At 39.4% G+C, this 25,182-nt stretch overlaps 1 protein-coding gene across 2 annotated transcripts in view; it reads right to left on the reverse strand.

The window, feature by feature from the left end:
- Nucleotides 1-205: 205 nt before the first annotated feature.
- The window catches only part of LOC109961572 (netrin receptor UNC5C-like), a 185,279-nt gene continuing 160,302 nt past the window's right edge, over nt 206-25,182 (reverse strand). For both annotated transcript variants that reach the window (XM_020602490.1, XM_020602489.1), the window contains 10 exons: nt 20,790-20,981; nt 17,015-17,232; nt 15,409-15,544; nt 13,866-13,953; nt 11,624-11,792; nt 8,943-9,176; nt 6,978-7,127; nt 6,362-6,526; nt 4,314-4,492; nt 206-2,325 (listed from right to left, as the gene is read on the reverse strand). In XM_020602490.1, coding sequence (XP_020458146.1) covers nt 2,163-2,325; nt 4,314-4,492; nt 6,362-6,526; nt 6,978-7,127; nt 8,943-9,176; nt 11,624-11,792; nt 13,866-13,953; nt 15,409-15,544; nt 17,015-17,232; nt 20,790-20,981 — 1,694 coding nt within the window. In that variant the 3' untranslated portion in view covers nt 206-2,162. The remainder of the gene's footprint in view (nt 2,326-4,313; nt 4,493-6,361; nt 6,527-6,977; nt 7,128-8,942; nt 9,177-11,623; nt 11,793-13,865; nt 13,954-15,408; nt 15,545-17,014; nt 17,233-20,789; nt 20,982-25,182) is intronic.

A 25,182-nucleotide genomic window follows, 5' to 3' on the forward strand; every position in this document is an offset into this window, starting at 1 on the left:
GCCTTTCTTACTACGACACTTCATCTTACTCATGATCCTAGAAAAACTGAATTTTGCCATCTTCAATCTCCAATTGGGGGGAGGATGATATCTCCCAAATTTCCTAGCGTCCTGACTCCTCCTTGCCGTAGCATTTCTGTAGTACCTCACTAGGCGGATAGCATTAAGGGCCTTGCCTAAGGGCCCAAGCTGACACTCTGCCCCGACAGTGAATCGAACCCCATCTTGCCATACCAAAGTCAGTGGTGTTACCCACCGAGCTCTCCAGCTGCTTCCCTCCTAATATAATGGTAGGGGAAACAGTGATAATGATCACTGAACAAAAATATTATGGTAATACAAGGTCATGATAATTATATATTTACACATTTCAGATGATCAAAAGCCCACTGGATGGTGCTAGTGACCGCAAATGATCATATGTGACCTGATGGCAGGTAACACAACTGATGAGCCTATGAATATGGGTAAGATTGAGAAAAGTATATTGGGTACATTTAGCAGTAATGAATGATATCAGAAGGATTTATTTCAGTATCAAATAATGCTTTGTATACACACTTGTTTTCTTATTCATCCCTTTTTTGCTCCCTCTCTCTACTACATGTTGGACCCTGTCCAGAAACAAGCTTCAACAATCTGTCAGGGAGACTCCTAGATTTCAAGTTGTAGTTAACCAAATGTGGTAGTCACGGCTTGAATTCCCCTGCCTTTAATTACCAAACTCCTCCTCTTTGGGGAGGAATAGAGCACTTAATTCTGGTTTGAGATGCATTTGTAATTTGAAGATCATCATTTCAGTCCTTATGGTAAACCACCAATACAGTAAATGCAGAACAAATTTTTGCTATATGCAAAAATTGCTCTGTAACAAATTTATCTAGTTCTACACTTAGTATGTGATGACTACAATGAAACAAACACATTCGCATACTGTACTTTGCATGAGAATGAAGAACTGACAGTCTGCATCTTTGCCTTGTTTATCTGTTCATCATAAGTGCAATAGTAAATATACCTCAAAACAGACAATTTAACAAGTCTGTCAAACAAAAAATAAGTTATGTTATTTCCCTGCATCCATCAGGTGAACAGTATAATCATCTTTGGACTGGCTTTTTGAAGAAAAGAGGCACAAGTTAAAGGCAAGGGGACAGTTGTCTTTGACTTAGTCCTTTTAGATTTCTTGCAACCTGGATTTTATATGTTCATGCATTTTGAACAAAAATTTGAACAAAATTAATCTGACAAAATGATGATGTCAGCCAAAAGGGAACCCTGTTGTCACTAGCTTGTTTCTGGTCAGGACCCTTGACTGACTGTTACTGTGTAGCAATCTGTGTTATAGCAGGAAATGATCCACACATATGGACAGCAGAATACATAGAGCGTTCCCTGGGAAACGATAAAAAGACAACAAACTGTACTGGCAAACATGTACAGCCAAGGCTCACAAGAGGAGAGTGGGATCACTTCTTTACCTCTCCTCGCTCTCATTACCTGTTTTCCGTCCTGTTCACCTGCCGCTTCTTCCATAATTTTGTTTATGTCCTTCCTCTCTTTTGTAATCTATTTATCTTCTCTCTGTTTACTCTCATCTTACCGAAAAGTCTCACACTCACTCTATTTTCCTCAATCTGCCCTCTCCTACTCTTGTGTAATCACTTTAGTTCCTCTCACTTCTGTTCCATCCCCATAGAGGTTTCCAAGGCCAGAACCTCTGTAACATCTTTTTTCCCCCCCCCTCTCTACTTGTCTTTGTTCAGTATAAAGTAATAGCAAGAGAACAACGACTGGCGTTATACCAGACCAAGTCTTTTTTTTTTAGGCGTGCGTTTTGTTTGTTCCTGATAGACTCTGTTTGTGTGGAAGGTAGGGTTATCTCTCCATCAGTCACACATACGAGACTGCAACATTGCGCAAATACACACATTAAGATACACACACTGTTCCAGCACTATCTCGCGCATCTCTCCCTCTGTCTGTTACCATGTCAGCATGATCACCATTGTATTTAATTGGTGCTCACTCACCATGGCGACAGCTTTTTGTTTGCTCATACCTTACTGGTTCATTGCCCTAGCTGGAGAATCCATTGTAAAGAATTCACCTGTGATCGTCACCAGAGTTCTGTCCATTGTCATGGTAACCAGGTTGCCTGGTCAGTGCTCCGTTGTCATAGAAGTGAGGTTACTGTCATGGCGACCCATCTCTTCCAGTACAGCAGCCAGTTCATTTAGGTCTCCATCAGGGAAGTGCTGGGCCTCCCAGAGATCCAGGATCACACCTGTTGGACTGGACTTGGTGGCAAAGTAGTTCAGGTACCTGGAAGAGTCAAGGAGAGGATGAGTGATAAATTGTTGTATATTAATAATAGGCCCCATTCAGACTTACACTGGAACCCTGAAATTATAAGGACGTTGTCTGGAGGAGCTCTATGTGTGAATGCAAATGTCCGAGTCAGCTGACCTAGATGTTAAGCGGACTTTACTTAAATCTCAAATACCTGAGAGAATTATCTCATCCATAAAAGGCTGTACAGAGAACAAATTCTAAAGGTTTAGATGATGGAGAAGGGGGTTACACAATAACTAGTGCATGTAATATATTTTTACCTGGGGGGAACACTCTCTTGAGGACTCTGACTTATACCCTGAAAACCTATTTGACTTGTAGTGAAAGCAGCTGATATTAGACAATATGACAAAGCAGAGAGAATAAGAACTCATTATAAAGAAACATCCTTGATTAAGTCCTGAATACCACATTTATATAAAATGTTAGCCTAAATGTAATATGGCAGGTGAATTAGTTTTAGAAAATTTGTTTGTTCAATTGAAATTGTTTTAAAACAATTAAGAAAAAAATCTAACAGAAATTGCATTAGTGCATAAAAGTGTGCCAACAGCTCCACAGTGAGAGCAGTTCTTATACTAATGGTAAGTACTACAGCCATTGGCTGCGGATGCTTAGCCATCTGTGACAAAGATCTCAGTACTGCCTCAAAGCCATCAGATCTGAGTCCCATGGGGATAAAAATGAGACTTTCTGTTCCTCTGTAAATCCTGTGATTGTACTGTTGGCACTCTTTGGTACTGTTTAAACACAACCACAGACGTGTACATCACTCATCTGCTGCTTTCTGTCGGTTTCTCCTTCTGCAGATTTTCTTCATATTTTCTCTAACTCAAAACCTCTAATAAAGCCACTTTCATCACTCACTTTGTTTCTTTCTTTCTCACTTCTGCCTCAGACTCCATCTGTCTGCAGTATGCAATAACGGGTATCCTGCTGTTAAGTGAACTCAGTAGCTAAGATCTGCTTTTTCGTGCGAGTGATGGACCAAAAAGCTTACAATTATGTGTTTTCTTGTGTCTGTGTCAAAGTGGGCATAGTTCAGGTTTTGTCATTTAGATATACATAAAACGTTATGTGAGAGATAACTGTGATGGCAAAGCACGACTCGTACTTTGAAGTCAAACGGACACAATGGGGCAGTTACAAGACCAGAGAGGATAAAAGATGGTACTTCCTGATTAGACCATTTTATTGTGCTCCTTTTGAAGGGGTGCTTTTAGCGGAAATGTTGAAGTAAACAACAATTTGGCAAGCTGTCCATTTTTCACCCACTGGTCGGGAATGTTTGGCGCCCACATTAACAGACTGCATCATGATCTGGCTGCCTGTTGGGACAATGAGGTGCACTTGTGCCCAATTATCCTCTCAAAATGTGCCTCTGCCTCAGTAGCTGCTGGTAAATGAACCTCCAGACTGAATCATCGAGACACACATCTGGGGATAGAGACACTAAAGATGTTACCTGTGAGTCAGATGCAAACAGAAAATTACCTCTTTGCTATTTCTGTAGGTGCATGGGAGTCCATCAGTATAGCATTTTACTCAAACTCTACAGGGATCTGGGCTTGAAAATGCTGCAGTTTATTTGAAATTGAGTGATCACATTTATCTTTTGTGCACAACTGTACTTCACCATAAGAAAAGACCAATGGCCACATAAGACTATGCTGCACCTCTTAAATATTTGTTGATGCTATTTTATCTTTGAGTCCTGAGGAACTAAAACAAATAATAGATTAAGAATGATAATTCCCAATTGAACTGCACCATGTGATTTAATCTGTGGGGAACCAAGAAACATCTGAATTCACATAAACTGACAAGTGAGACAGGCCATCTTGATGAGCTGCCATCCTGTTTTCTGCCAAAATGATATTCCAAGCCAAGCAGAACACCTAATGGAAGCATTCAGGTAATAATAGATTTTTTTTTTTAAGTGTTTTTGTGTGTGCCACCTGTCAAGGTTGAGTTTGTGGGCCAGCATCCTCCAGTCATTGCCTCTGGTCTGTGGTGCATCCAGACTGCCACACAGCTTCTGCCTGATGGATAAAGGAATGCGGAAGGCATTAGGCCCCACTAAGGTTGTGATATTACTGGCAGGGTCCATCAGGGATGTGTCTATGCACTGGACCTCCTGGAAAGACAAAAAGAAACTGCTCAGTTACGGGGAAAATTCACTTAGAGAAATTTGGTTCCTGCGTACTTTTGTACTCTGATCATTACAGTACAATGTCTGCAATTAAAGATGGATGGATCTATAAACTTATAATCATTCAGCTAAAATGTGGATCATATTGTGCATCCATGTGGCAGCACTGGCACAGTTAAATTAATCATGTTTCTATTTCAAATACATCTCTATCTCAGTCCTTCTGGCAAAGACTTGACTCCCTGCTGTTTGCCTTCAGGATGACCAATTATAGATGAGTCTCCTAATTAATACACGAGTGAAACAAACACAAAGAATTGCTCCCAAGCAGTCTCAGTCTCTCTTGCTGTCGATCTGTCTCTTTCTAAACTTTCGTCCCATTAATCTGTCACTCCTGGGCTGAAAGGAGGCAGCAGTCTAATGAATGTGGCTTGGCAGAGGGAACGAACAACTGCTTCTGCTGACGTGAATGATTACTATTTACTGCTTCTACTTAGCCCCAATTTACAGCAGAAAGCACTTTGCTGCTGGAGATTGAATGATTGATTGCAAAGGAACATCTCTGTTTTTCTGTTGAAATAACAAATGTTTTAAACCTTCTTTACTTCCCAACGTGTTCACCATGCAGGACACTGCTGGCTGGATGAGGGTCTACAGAATTTTACTGAATGCATCCACAGAGAGCCTCAAGGAATATTGCTTTAGCAATTTAGCTCTAATTACCATACATTCCAGCATCCCATGTGATCATAATTATTTGGTAAGACTAGGTAAGGTATATAAATTGGATTACAACTGATGACTCAACAAAATGTTTAATATTATGACTAAACTGTAATTGCCCAAAACAGTCAAATTTTTTACTGTGTAGCTACTTGTTACATAACCGCAGCACAGTTCTGCCCCTGCCCCCACCCCCCTAGAAAACCCATTTGGATGAATGAATAATGAAGTAAGGAGAGTCGCATCAGGCAGTACAGGAAAAATGCATGATGTGACATTTCTCCTGTGTTTTTTTTCAAGGGACCATTTGATGTACTGTACCAGAGTTATCTTAAAGCTAATCTGCAGTCCCACTGTAGCCCCGCTATAGTGCATAACGCTTGACAGAATGAGAAAGGAGAAGGTATAGCTTCTATGATATAAAATGTTCTGTGCATTACAGCCAGGATGTAAAAGTTATGGTAACTGGAGATACCTAATCACTATCATATAACTCTGATGAGCAGCTAATTAAACTCTCTGCATGCATACTATACATTTTCTCTTCTGGAGGAGTAAGAACTATGCTAATGCAACTGCTCCTCTATATGCAATAAAATATATATATATTCCTCTTTGTCAACTGAACTGGTTAAACAAGGGTTAATAAAAGATCTAAAGTGCAATGCCAACACACCATGGGAGAATTCCAAAAGATCTCTCTGACCTACGACCAAAACTGTTCACACGCGAACACAGACACATACACATACACAAAGGCACACCCTGAGTGACTTTGTGGTTACCTAGGTTGGCAAAATCAAAGACAAGTTATTCCACTCGTGTTTTGTGACCTCTAGCTTCACTATGAATGATTGAACGGTCACACAATTGCAGTAGGAACCCTGAGTGTCTGACAGATAGAGAAAACTTAAACTGACTTTAGGACCTTTAGAGAAAGAATGTAGAAGTTAGCAAAAGGGTGTAGAAGGAACTTCTCACTCTCTGTGTAACTGTGTTCATCTCTTTTTAGCTTGCCCCAGGCAAGAGTGCGTTCAACTTGTCTTCTGCAACCTTCTTTTATACACATACAGCCAATACCCAAAGGAAAAAAACTATTTGCTGTGTGAGTGTGAATTTCTACAAGCCGACCTCCTCCAGTGTGTTGCTGAGCTGAAAGATCTGTCCTTCTCCTTCCACCTGTCGCACACAAAGTTTGCAGCTAATCTCTGTGGTGGCTGGGCTCAGTCTCTCCAGGGTGAAGGTACAGTGAAGAGTTCTCTGGCTGCCACTCCACACCTGGTAGAATGGGATCTCCTAAAAAAAGAAAAGAATAAGTTATAGGTATGTTTTTGATAAGGCAATGGATCAAAGAATTTTCCCAATGAGTCATAATTCTGATATGATATGCTCCCTTTAAAACTTGCAGTATGTTAATAATCTTCATCTTTTGTGGATACTTGAGGTGCTTAGTGAGTTTTCAACATTTTTACTTTTAATGTTCATTGGAGTTTATCAAAGTGACTTACTGTAACTGCAAACATGCTTTACTGGAGCAAAGCTTAACACACAGGACAACTAACACTGGGTCATGCTGTTAGTGTAGCAAACATGTGCATTCACACAAACTCTTGTCTGACTAAAGCCACTACTCTAAACTTCCACATTTGCTGTATGTGTGAAGATCATTTGCTATACTGTGTATAATGCAACTTAACCTTGCAGTAACATGTCTTTAAGCACCTTTATATGTTTACATCCTTCTCACCTGATACTTTGCAATGAGTTTGCTCTTCCAGTGTGTGTGCGGCACGTCATGGATCGACAGTCTCAGATTGTGTGTGCTGTCTTTAAAGTTCAGAGTCTTTGGCTCGTCCAGAAGCTTCCCTCCCATCTGGGTCTCCATCTGAAGAACCTCCTGCATGAAATCCCACAAAAAACAACAATAACTAATTCAAAGTTCCCTCTGCAAGTTTGCTTCTTCTTAATCTTGTTTATTGAGCCATTTATTTTTCATGCAGCATTAGTCTTTGGCTGAAAGGCAGAAAGCCTTTGATTTCTCTTGCATAACGACAATGCTGTCTAGAATTCTTGAATGTTGCCTTGAGGTACACAGCATCATGAAAAACTTGAAGCACATTAAAGCTTTCAGTGAGATGTTATCACACATCTCAGTAGCTGTACTCCATGGATTTAAGTAAAGCTTAGCTGTGCTAACTGCACTGAACTGAAGAGAGACATTAAGATTCTCAATAAAACTGCTGATTAATAATTCACAAACAGTCACAGTATTGCTGTTGTGAGATGTGGGGAAGTAAAGCATATCTTTAATGTAAAACTGTAAAATTAAATTACTTCTATTGACTTTAGAAAATGACCTCAATGCAGCATGTTACTTATGATAACAATAAACGTAATTCTGATTATTACAATTCTGCAGCACATTTTTGTCTTTTTCATTACCAGCAACATTTTTTTTCCCTTGTGCACTCTCTTTATGGCTTTAAACGATACTATAACTTCCACCCCACTCAAGGCAGATTCAGAAGATGATGCACTGCACTTAACAGTGGTCTTTGTTTTACTTTAGTTTCTTAGATTTCAGCAAATGGAAAAATAAATCAGTTAATGTAAAACCAATATGGTCCATTTGATGTCTTGGTCCATTTTGTGAACAGAAGAAAGCAGAACATTTTACTTTGCTGTGCTGCAGTTTCAATAGTAGTACAAACACAGACCTGTGGGGATTTCTGCTCATCCTTTTCAAATTGACTTCTGTATATCAACTAAGCCGAGGCAGTACAACTTAAGTAACTGTACCCTACAGACACACCAGCATGCATAATAGGACACATATGCTAAACACACGTCAACATATTTACAGGGTCTTGAACTGCATATACTTAAATAAGCAAGTTAACTCATAGACATGCAAACATTCAGTTATTTTGTTACAGAAAATTAAGCTATCAGTATGAGTTCTGATGCCTCCTACAACCTTTTCAAAATAATCAATTCCTCCTTCCCATCATCATCCTACATGGCAGCTCTACTGTAGAAATACAGCAGAGACTTCTGCTTTGAAACGCCAACCCATCAATTATATTGCACAGTCTCCATCATTAAAAAGTTCACCTCTGAACTTTGTTTTCAAGCTACAATTACTTATTTGCAATGTTAAAACTGAGTGTGTGCTGATATTTGTCTCAGTGTGTGCACGGCTGCGTGCCACACTGACACTTGGCGCATTGCATGCATAAGTTCCCCTGTCAATCTCCTGCATCAGATGGTCCCTATAGTGCTTGGAATTTGTTTAAATTCTAAAGCATTACTCTTCTGACATTACTTGACCCTGTTTTGTTTACTGCTTCTCAGCTCATTTCCAGAAGACTAGAGGTGAAGACGCTTCTATTTGTGACTCTAGACAATCATTTCTATTGAAGCTACAACATATTTATTTCAAATGCAAATTAACAGGGAATAGTTTTGGTATCGATGGCCCAAGGGAGAACTAAATCCCTCACAGTACTAAAGAACTCAACAAAGCATTCAGTCTAAAATATCACACAGCTCTTCTTTACCTTCACTGTTATTCAAGACAGTGGAAAGATTTGGCAAAGTTGTTCATACTGCACTGTACATGCAGTCTAGGTTAAATTAATGGAACAAGTCTAGTAAAAGCAGCTGAACAAAATAAATAATGGGATTGATTCATTTTGCTTTAATACTTTACCTTGAGTGCATCCTGTGTGTCATCCAGACAATAGACCCTGATGTGATAGTCCAAAGTTGTGCAGGAGACAGGTCCAAAAACTGCCAGTTTGAGCCTCTTGGCAGCTGCTTTGCCAACTGACTGGCCCACCAGGCAGTAAGTCCCCAGTGTCTCTGTTAGGATGTGACATGCCTCCATGTCCATCTGCACATAGCAGGGGGTGGTGAAGTTTTCCTCTCCCACTACAACCACATCCTGTAGGAATCACACACACACACACACACACACACACACACACACACACACACACACACACAAAGTCAAACAAATTTTTAGAATTTGTGCTAGCTGGAGGTATGATGGGTGGCATCTGAATTTATCATGTGAGCTTTTACACATTTCAATTTAAGCCAGATATGGGGTTTTAGTTAAGAGAGATTACCTTCTAAACAGACCTTTATTTCAAATTATGTGCAGATATATTGTTATATATTAGAAAGTAGTCTACTTGTCTTTAGACTGACTCTTGTTTGCCACAGTAATTTGATGCTGCAAAGAAAACAGCATTTCCTTAATCTGTTTCATATTAACACCTCTCTTGGGGTTCAGGGGCATAATCACCCCACTTTCACAGATGACTTTATTCTGAAAGACCTACAGGAAGTGCTGTGGTTTAACGCCACAGACTGTGCATAAGAATGGAGGACACATCATAAATTCCTGACACTAATCAAAATTTAAGCCAAAATATTGCTAATATAGAGGTGGCCATCTTGCTTTTTTTATGCATTTTGCAAATACTAGATTCTGCACAGTAGCAACCACAGGTGGAGCTGCAGTATCAGGCTGCCAATAGAGAAACTGGAAATGTGAATTCTGAATTAACACTGTAAGCCACAGACAAGGTAATCTTTTTTTCTCTAGCATTTATTTGTTTGTACAGACCACTACTGTTAAAACATGGCTATTATTTAAATATCAGCTTTGTTTGAGAATTTACAGGGCTTCCAGCCACACTGTCTGTTAACACAACTGAAGCTGCATTTGGACCTGTTTCTACTAATGCAAACAACCTATGGAACAAGGAAGGTTGTGGTTTGTACTTGATGCATTCTTCTGTTACTTTTTTTAAAATGCAATGGCATCACTGATGTGTGAAGAGTTGTGTTAACTTTACAATATACATTTTATGCAACAACAACAAAAAAATAATGCTGGACTGTAAATGTTGAGTTTTAATCACTCTGGCTTAGCAATAAACAGTAACATCTCATGTCAGTCTGGTAATTCATCTTAGATAAGTTACAAGGCATTCTGTTCAGCAGATTGTGAATGTATTTGTGTTGAGATACTGAAATGAAATGCATGTCTGATTGTAGGCAAGACCTCTGAAAGCAAATCAAAGCCTCATATAAGAGAATGATAACACTCGTTCCCAGCTGATTTCTATGAAGTGTGTCCAGTCCCACCGTGATTATATGTATGTTGCTGTTGTTCATATTATCCCCACAGCTCTCTGTCACAGCGTGGGTTATGGGAAATCCATATGCTTCTCTGGATAGAGAGAGAATTCAGACTCATCGTGTTCTTTTTATATGCTAACCGAGTCTTAGTTGTGCACATATCTGCTTACTTGTATGAGTGTGTGTACTTGTGTGTGCATGTTGGTAGAGGCAAACACATTGTAGCATGGATGTTGTGTGTTCTACTGTACACGCAAATGTGTGACACAAATATTGAGTTTTGAATCCCATTCGTGCAGTGTTCCTACAGATGAGCTGAATCAATAGAAAAAGGTAGGAAAGCAATATGGTATGAATCTGTTATTACTGGTAATCACAGCTGTGGCTGCTCCCTCCTGATGTGAGAGGAATTCAATTACCTCCTCTCACTGTTTAGGCAAAAACTTTCTGATGGGAAATGGATGTTCTACTGTAATAAGAAAAAAACAAATCGACTTCCTGATGAAATTCCGCTTTTCATTTTTCTCGTCTTTACCCACTCTGCATCCAACCCATTTTGTGCATCTCTCTCTCTGTCTTTCTCACATGCACACAAAAATACACACACAGAGAATCTTATGCATGGCTAATTGTGCAGAGACATTGTGTCGAGCTGTGATAAGCAATGGGAGACAGCGTACGGGGGCCTTGTAGACACAGTGATGCTGCGAGACAGCCTTATCATCCACACCCACACACAAGGATACACACATGCACACACACACACACACACACACACAGAAACAAATATGTGCACTGACATATACAGTTACACACACAAAAACAGATTGCTGAGGTAGGGACCACATGCTGAGAGACGCAGAAGGAGGGAGAAAGAGAAGGGTAGAAAAAGGGAGGGATAGAAACATAAAAAGAAAGATGAGAGAAGAGGAGTACAGCATGAGCATAACAAATTGCTTCTGATAGGAGTCTTCAACCCCCTGCTTGTCTACTAGCCTGTGGGCACTTTATGTTTACTGAATTTTCTCTCCTTTTCTTTCTTTTCCTCTCCTCTGCTCACTGTATATCTGCATTTGTAATGCAAACTTTTCTTCTGGGTGAAGGTGATACTGTATATGTGCACACAATGTGTATATATGCTATGTGAATTCACATGTGTATTATTTAGTATCAAAAAGCAGCAGAAGTTCAAAAGCTGCACACAAAAAGTAGAGTACACATGCAGTGATGAACACTCGCCTCCCATTCTCCCATGGCCAGTTGGTTTTTCAGCTGTATGAACCAGTCTTCCTGGACATTGTCAGCGCAGTGGTGGATGGTGAGGATCACTGGTCTAGTCAGCAGGGCTCCTGGAGGTCCGCAACTCACCACTGGGCTCAGCACTGTCTGGATGTCCTCTACTGGAGGTCTGGAAAAGACAGATAACAGTGAGGTGAAATGACCCTTTAGAAAGGACCGACAGAAGGGCCGCACTGTTGGTTAACAGCTAGTGTGAGCATCAACTGCAGAAAACTGTATTGATTTCATCTCTGGTCTGTGTGTTTTGTCATAATAGCCATATATGGAAAACCTTGGCTGGCATAATAAAGAGAACAGGTGGATAGTTAGACTAGAATGGGATTGACTAGCTTAGAGTAGATAAGAAATTCACAGAGCAAAACAGATCAGAGCAGAGCAGCACAAATTCAATCAGAGGATGATTAGTGTAGTCAGCGGGGCTTTAGCTGGGCCTCTGCTGGAGTCAGTAGTTCACAGCTCATGGGCAGAAAATAAATGACTAATGGTCACAGACTCCCGCTTTTCACAATTCATTCAAGTATTGGAACCTGAAGCACTTGCTAACTGGTAACTTGTATGTTACACTACAGCAACACAACACTCCAGGCTGTGCTCTGTGCGTGGTGAACACCATCAGCATTTATTACTCATTAGCCTAATTTCATTGGTATATTGAAAAGCAAAACCACAATCTTATACAATAGTTAAAGATGAAAATACATATGGCAATGATTCTGCTGTGAAATCCATTATCCAGTCATTTTCATCCCTCATGTTGCTGAAGACATTTATTTACTGAGCCGATACAGATAAAGGGGATGGATCTAAATTCTAACAGTGGTTTGTTTTCCACCCATGTTGTGTCTGGGGGACACTAATCCTTAGAAGTATTATCGATTTAACTGGAGCTCATTATTGACTCATAAAGGGGTCACATGGGTAAGAGAAGCTAAAAGATAAAAACATTGAGTCAAACTGTAGCAGACCCCCTTTGGCTTTCTTAATATGGGAGGTTGAAGAAATTAAAAGTTTATTTATTTGTGATGTTAGGTATATTTTATCACACAGACTGGGAAAAGATATATTTTAGGTTCCATAGGTGGCAAAGGCTTAGACATTAATGAGCTAAACCACGTGATAATGGCTTGTCAAGTGTTGCTAAGGTAGGTCAGTGTAGGTAATGTGATTTTTGCTAGCCAGCTATTGAATGAGATGAAGACAGAGAACAGAAGAGAGGTTTGAATGGCACACTGCAGTGGACCTCTTTTGTTCTAGCTTAGCTCTGGCAGAAGTTTTAATAGTCACTCTACCTATTTTCCTTTCAACCACTAGTGAGACTCAAAACAAACTCATACCAGAAACCACTCATTAGCACCCTTTGCCCCTCACATCCTGTTTGCCTCCAGTCCAAAGCTAGCATTGATTAATGACTAAATCTGGCAACCCAGCAGAATGCTCTGGTTACACAAAAAACTTATTTCCACAAAGCCCAAATTAGTCCCAAATTAAAATCATATTTATTCAAAATAAAGATATAAAGGTAGAATCATCACCAAGCTAGGTCACTAATGTTACCAAAGCAAACACGTTAGAAGAAAGAAGGCCACATCTCAATCAAATCTGAGCCATTTGGCTGCTTTTAACACTATCCATCTCAAAAAGCCAAACTCATATGTTGAAATGAAAACAAATCTGTTGGTCACAATGAAATCAACATTTATTTCACACATTTTGAAATAATTGGTATTATGAGCTCTATGTTTGGGTAATAGCACTGATAATAGCATTTCTAGCTATTACTCTACAGAGTGACAGTTTCACATAGGTGATAATTTCTAAAATATTCCCTTAAAAAAAAAAATCACTTCATCTCAGCAGTTTAGACATTTAAATTCTGGTATTAATACTGGAATTCTGTGGTATTTAACTGACCTCTGCTGAATGAATCACCAAAAGAAGGTTTGCATGAATGCACTATAAATAATAATGATTCATCGCTTGCTGTACATTCTAAGCTCATCTCAAACCGTGCAAGCCTCCCCAACAAGTAGTGGGAGTAAATACAAAGCAAAACAAAGAAACCAAAAGAATACAGAGGAAAATGCAGAGATGAAGAGAAATGGGGACAACAGGGAACAACACAGAGAGAGAAAGAAAAAGCCACAGAGGAGAAAGGTAAGAGAAGTCGAGAGACAACACTTACCTCAAGCTGTCCTTCCTGTGCACGGTCACGTACATCTCATACACCCTACCCTGAGGAACAGCACCCGCAGGAACCAACAAACTCACACCTGCAGGAGGGAGGACAGGAGAAGCAGGATGGATGAAAGCGGAAATGATGAATTTCATCAAGGATTTATTAATTTCACCAAGCACAACTGAATTATTGAATGCCCAACCCATTATCACTTTATCATTATGATTAATTATCAAATAATCATTTTTAAGGCAACCTGTGTAAAACTTTCTCTTAAATATATCACCATGTGAATCGTGCTGCTATGTTTTATAGCTTCTGAGAGTTGCTTCCAATAAGATTACATTATTCATTAGTTTTGACTTCCCACTGCTTCAAAGCCTTACATAAGTTTACTGATTTTTTTCTTTCTTTTAAATCTAAGTAGCTAGAAAGGCTTCCAAGGCTGCTTTGTGTAGTCCAGTATGTTGACTGTGCATAGCAAGTTTTTAGTATGTGATTTGTTTAAATCAATTATGATTCTTGTTGGAAAGTATTGACTTTGATGTCTTTCTTACTATTACTAGCATTTAATGTAGAGATGTAATGTATTATTGTTAATTACTGTATAGTATTGTGCAAAAGTCTTATGCTGCCATTAGAGTTGTTGTTTTAGCAATGTTACAATGACAATGTTTATTTATCAGAATGCAACTGGAAATATAGTAGGTAATATGTACACACTACTAAAACACAAATGTCAGAAAATATTCAGCAAACAAATTAGATATTCAAGATGTGGTATTCAAGCCATTATAAAGAAATATGAAGAATCCGAAGAGTGAAAGACCAAGAAAACTGTCAAGATTTGATGAGAAGTTTCTCAGAGATCTTTCTCTAAGAGCCCGGAGGAAATCCAGAAAGGACCTGGTTCAGCATCTGGCAGCTTCATCTGGATGCCAAGTTGATCCTTCCACAGCCCAAAGTAGCTTGATCAGGAACGGCCTTTGTGAAAGGACAGCGGCCAAGAAACCACTTTTCCAGAGGAGGACAGGGAGATAAGGCTGAGAATATGCAAATGCTCACAAAGACTGGAGTGAAGATCGGTAGACAAGAGTCTTATGGAGTGATGTATCGAAATTTGGGTCCAATTGTAGACATTATGTGAGAAGAAGTTGGAGAGAAGTGGAAGAATAAATGCTTGCATCCTTCAAAGAAATGGGGGGTCTCCCCAAACGAATTCGAGCTGTGCTACAGCAAAGGGAGGTCACACTAAATAATGACTTTGGACTATAGAAGCCATTTTCTTCTGAAAATTTTTATTTATTTAATTTTATTTTTGTGGAGATACTTCCTGTATTTTCTGGTTTCTTAATAAAGACACTGAGTAATACATATAAATGATCATTATAACCTTGCTAAAACAGCCAAACAAATGGTGGCCTAAGGTTTTACTGTATATGGAAGAATTTGTAAGAAATTGTAAGAAATAATCCCTATACCTGCATTATCATTGATTTCAACCAGATTTATGTTTAGCTAATTAGCATGCATAGAATACTATTCTTACCGGAGTTGGGTACAATGAGGTGCCCTCCCTGATTGTTGAAGGATCCGTGAGCCGTACAGGAAGGGTCTCGAGTTCGGGCTAAGCTCTGGTTGCGAAGGTTCATGGTGTCGCTGTTGTCCAAGAGAGACTGAGTTACCTAGGAACCAAAAGATAACAGTCAGAGTGATAATATAATTACAGGGTATAACAAAACGTGGAGAAACAGACTGAAATGTGCATGCTGCTGATCAGCAGAGACTTGATCAACAGGAAGTCTGACGGCATTAAATGGCTGAATTAATGTCTCATTTGGATGAGCAATACTGCGTTATACAGTAGCCGCAAGGATGTATTCATCTTAGAAATCCCACTAACACTGTTGAACCTCTATGATATAAGAATAATATGACGGGATACATGACATGCTGCAATAAATAAATAAATAAGTAGTTTTCTTTTGAGATGTTGGTGAGAACAAATGCTGTATCTTCTGTAGCAGTCTGGTCAAGTATTTGAAATGTTATCTTTTTACTCTTACAGACATGGGTCATGTTACTCTTGCTGCATATGTATACACTATACTGAATGTACCATACATCCTGTACAGTGCACAGAGACACGAACATATGCATAAGCAATCATTGGGATGTAGTTTGGAGGGCAAACCTTGCCTAAAAGAGCTGATGTCAAGCACTAAAGTTGTATTCTAATAATACCACAAGTTCATAGAGGTCCAGAGAAGTTTCACTGTGTAAGGCCAGTCTTTGGTTATAAGTCACTTTAGCCTTATTTTTACTAGGCTAATTATCAAAAATGAAAGGGAAACATGTTGCTGCTTCCTTTTCAACAAGATGTTTACTGTATAGTGTATGTTTTAGTGTATGTTTTCCTAGAAGCTATTAACTAAAATGCTACAGGGACGATGTGCATCTGCCTGGGAGCACTGCCACTGGGCTGAGCTGGTAGTCTGTAAGAAGAGGGTGGATTTACAACAGGCCTATGAAACGTCCTTAGGGTAAGTGGTAAAATATTGACATGCTTTGCACTCCACTCAAATGTCCACTGTGAGATGCAAAATAAGGACAACATTCAGTAGTTCACTCCTATACGTATATCACACAAGGCTGACAAGAACTCGCTTCTTCAGTGTGTTAGGGGCAGACACCAGACTAAAAGCCAAAAAAAAAAGCCCTCAAAATAGTGAGGCTAGTTTGGTTACATGGGAGCAGTTCAAAGGGGACACAATTAAAACACCCATAATAACAGATAAACTCATCAAATGGTGCCAAATGAAGTGAGTTCAGCTCTCACACTGCCTCAGGACAGGTGCTGTGATGAAACCGAGGAGCTTCATCTGTATTTGTGACAACTGACTCTAGTATGCATGCCATGTAGTTGACAGAGCAGAGAGAGAAACTGGGGCACTGAGCTGCATGTATACTAATGGCGTTTGGTTTTATATTTATCCGACTAGGAATACTTAGCTGCTGTGTTTCAGTAATTCACACTGTGCTCCTTACAGTTTAACCTCATACTTCAAATCCTAGTGTGCTCATTCAGAATACTTTGCAATAGAAGTGGATTGAAGATACCAGCATTAGTGCTGGGGATACAATAGTTACATTACCTTAGGAGACAGTTTGGATGTGAAATCTCCTCCAAGGTCATCCTGTGGTGTGACCAGACCAGAAGAGTTGTAGACTTTGATCTTCAAGTTGGGAAGAGGGTCCAGGAGAGGAGAGTTGGTCATCGGGATTTTATCTGATACATCGTGGAGAGCATACACTGGACCACGATACATGGCAGCTGCATTTGTCAAGTCAGGAGGAGCTGTCAGTAGATCGGCTAAAGGACCAAAGGAACAAAATGAAAGAGAGAAAGAGAAAAATGATGATAGAAAAGCTTTTGGTCAAGTTTTCTTATATGTATGCACAAGTGTTCAGCTAAAAGCAGGTGGCTGGGAAAATGAAAGCTAATGCTAAATACTTTGTATCATCAGCGGTATAAAGTTCAAAACAGGGCTGCAGCATGGCACAGGACTCTAGAATGTAGCAAGATCAGTGAGCAGGAACAAGGAAAGTGAGACGAGGGCAGGCAAGGCTGCTGATAAGGTATCGGTGTCTGGTTTGATACACTGCAGCACAGAGGGGCATGACCTGGATCAAGGACTAGTCATGGATCATGCTCAAAGAGGGAAACAGAGAGTGAGACAGTGAGAGAAAGACAGAAGGAAGGTGAGAGTAGATTTTGAGGGTGAAGGCAAGTCTTTTAGAGACTTACATTATGTTTCACAACAAATGTCTACATGTGTACATTATAAAAACAAACTTACAATTTCTAAATTTTACCTTCCTATAATGAACAAAACAATAACAGCATCGCTCCATGACATTCTTCACGCTCTTCAAATTGTTGTCAATGACTCCAACGTCACCCACACAATCAAAGAGGTTGTCACACTTTAATCACATCACTGTCTAGATCTAAAATGCTCACTATGTAATAATTCAAACCTGACTGACAAAATCTGCTGTGCAAAACATTACAATGGTAATTGAAGATGAGAACTGTACAGACTAATTTTATAGGGTTCTGTTAATAGGAAACAACCCTGTTCTACAGTGTTCTAATAAGCATTCTTTTTACAGTCAGTATCCAAATAGTATCCAATGGTGTATAGCATTGGATAAACATTTGAAGTTTATTTAGAGCAAATAAGATAGTACATAATGCACTGTATGCAGTATTTTGGCTAAACTTAAAATAAGGAGGCAAACCAATCTTTATATACAGCATAAAATGAGACTATGCTCCTTTTGTCAAACAATGGCAATCTGAGTTTCCAGAGATTCTCTACATGGTGACAGTGGGGATGAATAGGTAGGTCTCTGAGATTCCCTTCTGTGCTCATCATGGAAAGGACAGCGTAAGCCAGGGGAGACCTGCTTACAGCATGTTGGCTTTAGTTAGAAACTACCTCTTTCTACCTGCAGCAATCACTCCACTTTTTTCACACTTTCAGCCTTGCTGAATTAAATATAGTAACGTGTTTAATAATGCTCTCTTTATAATAAATAATGATCTTTTTCAGGAAATTCTCAACACATTTTTCAAATCAAGACTGTAAAACCTTCTAGCCTCATTTCCTTAGAGGTAATTGGAAAGATGCTGCAGCCAAACATACTGTAATAATGATACATTTGGCATCATTAGCAAACAGTAAATTCTGCATGGGGATTTAATCTGCCAAAGGGAATAAAATGAATGTGCTCTAAGTGATCTCAAAAGAGCCATCTTGCCACAAACCTTTTCAATTTAAATAACCCAACCTAAAGGCAGATAAACAACAAAAGGTTCTTTGAGACAAACACCTGTCTCCCATTAGAAATTCCAACAAATATTCAAGATGTAATTGGAAGTGGACCACAGGAGAGTGAGTTACTTACTGAGAACAATTTCAGATTTCTTTGCACCATGCTCTATTCTTCTTTTTGGGCATAGAGCCTGAAATCCTGCCATTGCCCCCAAGAGCTCATCTATTCTAATTTTAAAATTTCTCATTATCCCCCCTACACCCCAAACTCTGCTAACACACACACACACACACACACACACACACACATCTGTCACCTATCACTCTCTTCCTCTCTCTGTCACCAGACTGTTTACCCTTAAAGCCAGTGGGTATTCCTGCCAAATCATCCCTGCTGGAATTTAATTAACAACTAATGAAAAGCTACAGAGAGATCAAGTAAGAGTGAGGGAGAGAGAGAGCTTCAGTAAGGCAGACAGAGAGAAAGAGAGAGAGAGAGATTGCAGGGACATAATTCTTCATTAATAGTAATAGGAGACTGTCCCTCAGTGCAGAGTGACAAGCATGCTAATGCTCCAGCTGATAAAATGTCACCCAATCTCCAGGCAAAGACATTCACCCTGGTACACATACACAGGCACACACATGGATGCATATGTACACACACACACACACAACTGCTTTAGCTCGCCGTTTACCAATTTGTGTTGCATTCTCTCTGACCTCTCGTTTTTACTGTTTAATATGATTTGCATTTTAATCGTCCAACCACAACTGATCACATAAAATATTTTAGCTATTTTAAACCATTGAATTCTAATTTGTAGTTCTGTTTACAAATCAAACTTTAGAGCATATAATGATTTTAAGACACTTAGTACATCTGTCATCTGACATATTTTTATAGGAAAATTCAAAAGTTCATGGCATATGTGAACTCGTGACTGAAATCCCCTACCCATCCCTGGCATTTCCAGTAAGCTATCAAATGCATGCACATGGGTGTACGAGTGAGTGCAAGTGTGTGTGAGTGCTGTGTGCTTCTTGTTGTCTTATCCATTTCGAAGACAGAGGGGAACAAATGAAAATACAGACAACAGAAGGTGAAACATGGCTCCACTTAAAAAGAAAGACAAACATGGACGGCGTGTCCGTTGGAGAAAACAGCCAGGGAAAGAAGAGAGACATGAGGATGGATACAAACAGAGGAAGATGCTGATAAAGAGGAACTGTGATTGACCTGATTGCGCAGATAGGCAGGGAGAGAAAGTGAAAAAGAGAAGAAGAGTGGCAGAGACAGACTCCTTGATGGAAGAGAGTGGTCTCTGGTGGAGACAGAGATTAATCCAAAGCAGCAAAGTGACAGCTGGAGGCCGAGGAAAGAAACCAAATGATACTAGCATCAAAGGCTCAAAGCAGATGAAGCAGGTACTGTTATTTCCACTTGGTACACACCTATCAATCTGTGTACACTCCATCTATCTATCCAGCCACACTTTTACCTATTTATATTTATGTGCATCGCATAATGTGAAAATGTAAAAGAAACCTGTAGTTGAGATCATATAAGAAAGAGTCACTTGCTGCATGAGTATTTTCATCTAGGTGGCCATTCAGGCTGAGCACATGAACCCCTGAATGACAAACCCCCTCACTCGCTGCTATATTCAACAATAAACACTATTAAATGAAGGAGGAGAGAAAATAAAGTCATTATATTTACATTGTTGTACTTTACTGTTAACTGGGTGGTTTTTTCTATTTGTGCTTTTATCAGTAAAAAGAAGCCATCATACCTTGGAAACTAATAAAATAATGTATTTTGCTGATGTCAGATACAGTTTGTAACTTTTTAAAACAAATTCCTGTGTAACTTCTCAGCTTGCCGCAGTGACGCCAGGTAACCATGACATCACTTGGGTTACTGGTGCAACAGGCTTGAAACTTTGTACCATACAGTGCAATGGAGCACTTGCTTTCCAGCCTGATTAGGTCTTTAAATCAAATATCATCGCTTCTACTTGAGTTGGATCTTGTATTATTGTTTCCACCCTGGATTGCATTATCATTTTCTTTCAGCATTCATTACCTGACCGGGCTGTTTTGATATTAACAGACTGGAAGCCTCCATTCAGCGCTGAGGTGTCGATAATGTCTGAGTCGAAGTCGCGGTGTGTCTTGCGGTAGACAAAAAGAGCCACGATGACAGAGATGACCAGGCACATAATCACTGCGATGACAATGCCCACGTACAGAGCCACGTCATCTGTACTTGGAGCAGCTAGATGGAACACAAAGAAGAACAGAGAGACAATGTTAGATGATCTTGTTCAATATAAACCATGAGCCAAAATGCTTAAAAGACCTACTTAGGAGAAAATGTACAAAGAAAAGTGGCAATTAACAGCTACAACGGCATCTTAAAAAAACAAACAAACAAACAAAAAAATACAGTAGGGCAGTGGCAGAGAACCAGATTCTCTATAGGTTCCATTTCAAATGAAGCTCTCGTTTGTGTAATATGATCATTTGTCTAGACAGAAGTAGAACCTGACACCTAAAAAAAGAGATTCCTTAATGTTAAAATTGAATAAGGCTGTTAATTATTTTAAAAGGGTTGTAACATTATTTTTCAATCTGGCAGAGACTTGGAGAGAACAGTGGTAAAACTGTAATTATTTGTGATCCATATTTTATAATAAACCACAGAAATTTTTAACTGATGGATGATGCAGATGGATAAGGATAATCACCTTTATTTGACTAAGCATTTTACACACACAAGGAATTTGTTTCCGGTACAGAACCGAATCAGCCATCTACGGTGCCAACTCACACTGATGACTCTAACCATCGGGGGAAACTTGGGGGTTCAGTGTCTTGTCCAAGGACACTTCGACATGTGGACTGCAGGCACCGGGATTCAAACCTCCAACTCTCTGGTTGAGAGGCCACCGCTCTACCCACTGAACCACACAGTCACCCCAGAATGAGGGCCCCACTTGGGCTTGAACCCACAACCCAGAGTTTAAGAGATTCTGCTCTAGCGGCAGAACTAGCCGGGCAGCTGAGCCACACTTAAGGAATGTACAGGTGATGGAAGATAAGGAAGTACTAGCAGGCAAAGCCAATATGAGGAGAGTATAGAAAAGAGGACACACAACCAGATAAGGAGACTAACAGAAAAGAGTTGGGCAGAAAGAGCCAGATTCAGTAGGTGGCAGACAGGATAAGAGGAAAGGAAGGAGGAGGCAAATAAAGAGAATAAAAGCATAAAAACGACCGGATAAGAAAACAGGGAAGTTGAGAGGAAACAAGTAGGGCACAATAAATAAGTAGAGGAAAAAGAGAAGCAAGCGCAGCAGCACTGAAGAGAAAATGGGGCAAAAGAAGTCAAAATGCACTTAAAGTTCAAATAGCAAAAACATACAAGCCTACATATTTAAAATCAAAGTGCCTCTGAAAGTTTTTTTTTGAGTAGTCTCTCACTTAAAGCACTCCTCGTATAATCATGCCCTCTGTAGAGAGTAGGAGGGGATTTGTCTGCAGCTTATAAGAAGACAGAAAAGTGTAGGAATGCTCCTTTTAATCTGCCCTTAAAGTTGAGAGGCAGATAACAAGCTTTTAGTTCCAGCAGCCTGAGTCATTTACTGAAGGATTTGAAAAGGTTCAGAAAACATGAACTTGATTATGCACAAAAAAAAAACCTTTGATGACAGGCACAAACATTAATGCTCACATATGTCTGAGCATGATGCACACATACACACATTCACAGATGAGAGGTCACTCTTGATGTTGTTAGTTACTCATTTACCACTTGAGGGAGCTATGAACCACTTATAGTGTCTCTGGGGACCTGAGCATATGAGGGCAATTCACGTCCCCCATAATTAAGTCTGAGACTGTGATGAACCAAATCTCTCTGGGCAGTTTGTGTGAGGAACAGACAAATTATGTCAGGTTTTAAAATGGCACAGCATTATCCAGCCCAGTGTCTTGAAATGGAAATGTGGCAAAGTACACACAAACAATATTAATCAGTTTATTTGCCACAAATACACCACGCACCAAAATCACATCCTGACACTAAGCAATGCAGAGCAGAAAGGCTTAGATGATTCAATTATTAGTCACTCAGCAGAAAATCAATAAGCTATTTTAATAACTGACAGTATTTCAGTGATTTTTTTTCTCAAGCAAAAATTGCACATATTCAAATGCAAGAATGTTCTGCATTTCTTTCAGTGAAATGCTTGGTGCTGCTGGTCAGACCAGACAGGAGTGAATAAGTCACTTTTTGCCTTGGGAAACTATGATGGTGTATTTTTCACCTTTTTAAATTTTATCTATCTATTTATTTAGCTGAAATATTCAGCAGATGAATGAATACTGAAAATAGGCACTGGTTCCAGTACTAACTGTTGTAACCTCCAGCAGAGATGTCTTACCTGTCGAAAGTTGCTCTCTACAGTAGTTTAACGTTGACCAAATCCTTACATAAACCACACTGTGGCAGAGGACATGAGACATTCGTAACATTTAAGTTTCAAGAGGTTGCCCTCTTTTCACAATGATTTATGACACTATGGGAAGTTGTTAAAGCAGCTCAAAATCCTGCAAAAATGTATGTTCATCACAATTAGCACAAGCTTCCATCACCTTTACATCTTCAAAGTTAAACCCTTTTGGCTTTGTCATACGCAGTTACAGATTTCCTTTTGATGCTGTTAAAAGATTGCTGTAAATTGCCTAATGCCCTAACTATGCTGCTGCAATGCGTTCTCTGTTATCAAGGTCCTTGCACTTGCCAAAGGGGAATAGAATTGGATAATCCTCTTAAGTACCAACTCCCTGATCTTAATTATGATCATCATCCTCCTCTTCTATTTAGGGAATCTTTATCTTGTTACTACTTTAACTTGAAGGTCTACAACTTCAGAACATGTGGGGTGTCAGGCAGACAAAATAATACCGTTTTCCTATCCTATTTTCTGATAGTGTGTTTTGGGACACTTTGGAATCGGTTAACTAGGCTATGGCCTGCAGTGTTTTCGATAGTTGTGCGTGTGTGTACTGAGTGTAACATGTTTTATACCCTTGGGCTTAAAAATCTTTTGTTTACTGTCTAACAGTTGATATCCCATTTCACTCAGATCTTTCTCTCTCTCCATAACTTAACCCCATCTCAAACTCCCTCTGTTTGATTTGTAGATGAATAAAATAACAGGTCCCATTAGAGCTTCTACCTGCTTGAGTAACCTACATACAACTGCTGGATACCAAATGTTTAATTTTTTTGAATTTTAAGTTTTCACTTTTTGTATTATATTTTGTGCTTTTTCTGACCTAAACTCACATTTTTGGTTTCACTTTACAAGTAATATTAATAATATGCACATAGCAGCAACAACAATATTATATGTGGTCATTTTTTCATTAATGAAATCCTAAAGTACAATTAAAGTACTGCAAAGTACTGTAAAGAGCAGTCACAATGTTGCACATTACTGCAATTTACTGGCAAATCAGTGAGTGTGCTACTGAGAATCATACTAAAATGTTTATTTTCAAGGAAACTGATAGGATAGAATCAGAATTAGAAACAGAAAACATAAGAGAAAATCTCCTGGGTCACTGAATTCACAAAAATGTACAAGATGTTATACAAAACTCAAAAGACCTTAAAATTTTAAAAGTGTCACTTCCTAGATGGATTGATTGCTAATTTGATCTTAAAATATACTCCTCCAAATTTTAATGCACTAATGTACAATGGAGCACTACAGTCCTTTCTGCGTACTATGTGCCTACTTCTTTGGTCTTTCATGTCATTGTTCATCTACATAAAAACAAGAATGTGCAGCTTTAGTTGCAAACTTCCCATACTTGAACTTTGGTGTTCCTTTACTGTCTGACAGCCTTACATAATAGTCTGCTCTTTGGTGACAAGATAGAGGCTGGAAAAAAGGACCGAACATGGGTGTGCACTTTTGACTACACCCAGATGAATGAATAATGTGTCTGGACCTCTGTGTGTATCTAAGCGTGGCCTGAGGCTGTGCTCTGTGAAGCCAGAATGACAAAATCAGCAGCGATAGAATGAGGAAGGAGCATAGTGTGTCTAGATACACACCTATGTTCATTTTTATGAGCACTCATGCGAGCACCGACACTCGCAATAAATGCGTGGACAGACGCAGACCTACACACATCCATATTCACTTTTATCCGCAAGTCAACTGTCTCCTGTGCTCTTCCTCCCTTCTACCTGACAAGCAGTTTTATGTCAGAAGCGCTCACCCACAAGCCTGGCTAAATTGGGTTTAGATTAAAAATATGTGCCATTCACTGGACACACCAGAAAAGAATTGAATAAACAATAAATCACCTGGGAGGAGACAAGACACATTCAAACATCCTGTCTGTGATGTTCCAGTAAGTACTATCTGACAGCTCTCTATAGGAGGGAGAATGTTCTC

The sequence above is a fragment of the Monopterus albus genome, unplaced genomic scaffold, assembly GCF_001952655.1.
Source record: "Monopterus albus unplaced genomic scaffold, M_albus_1.0 scaffold56.1, whole genome shotgun sequence".
Lineage (NCBI taxonomy): Eukaryota > Metazoa > Chordata > Actinopteri > Synbranchiformes > Synbranchidae > Monopterus > Monopterus albus.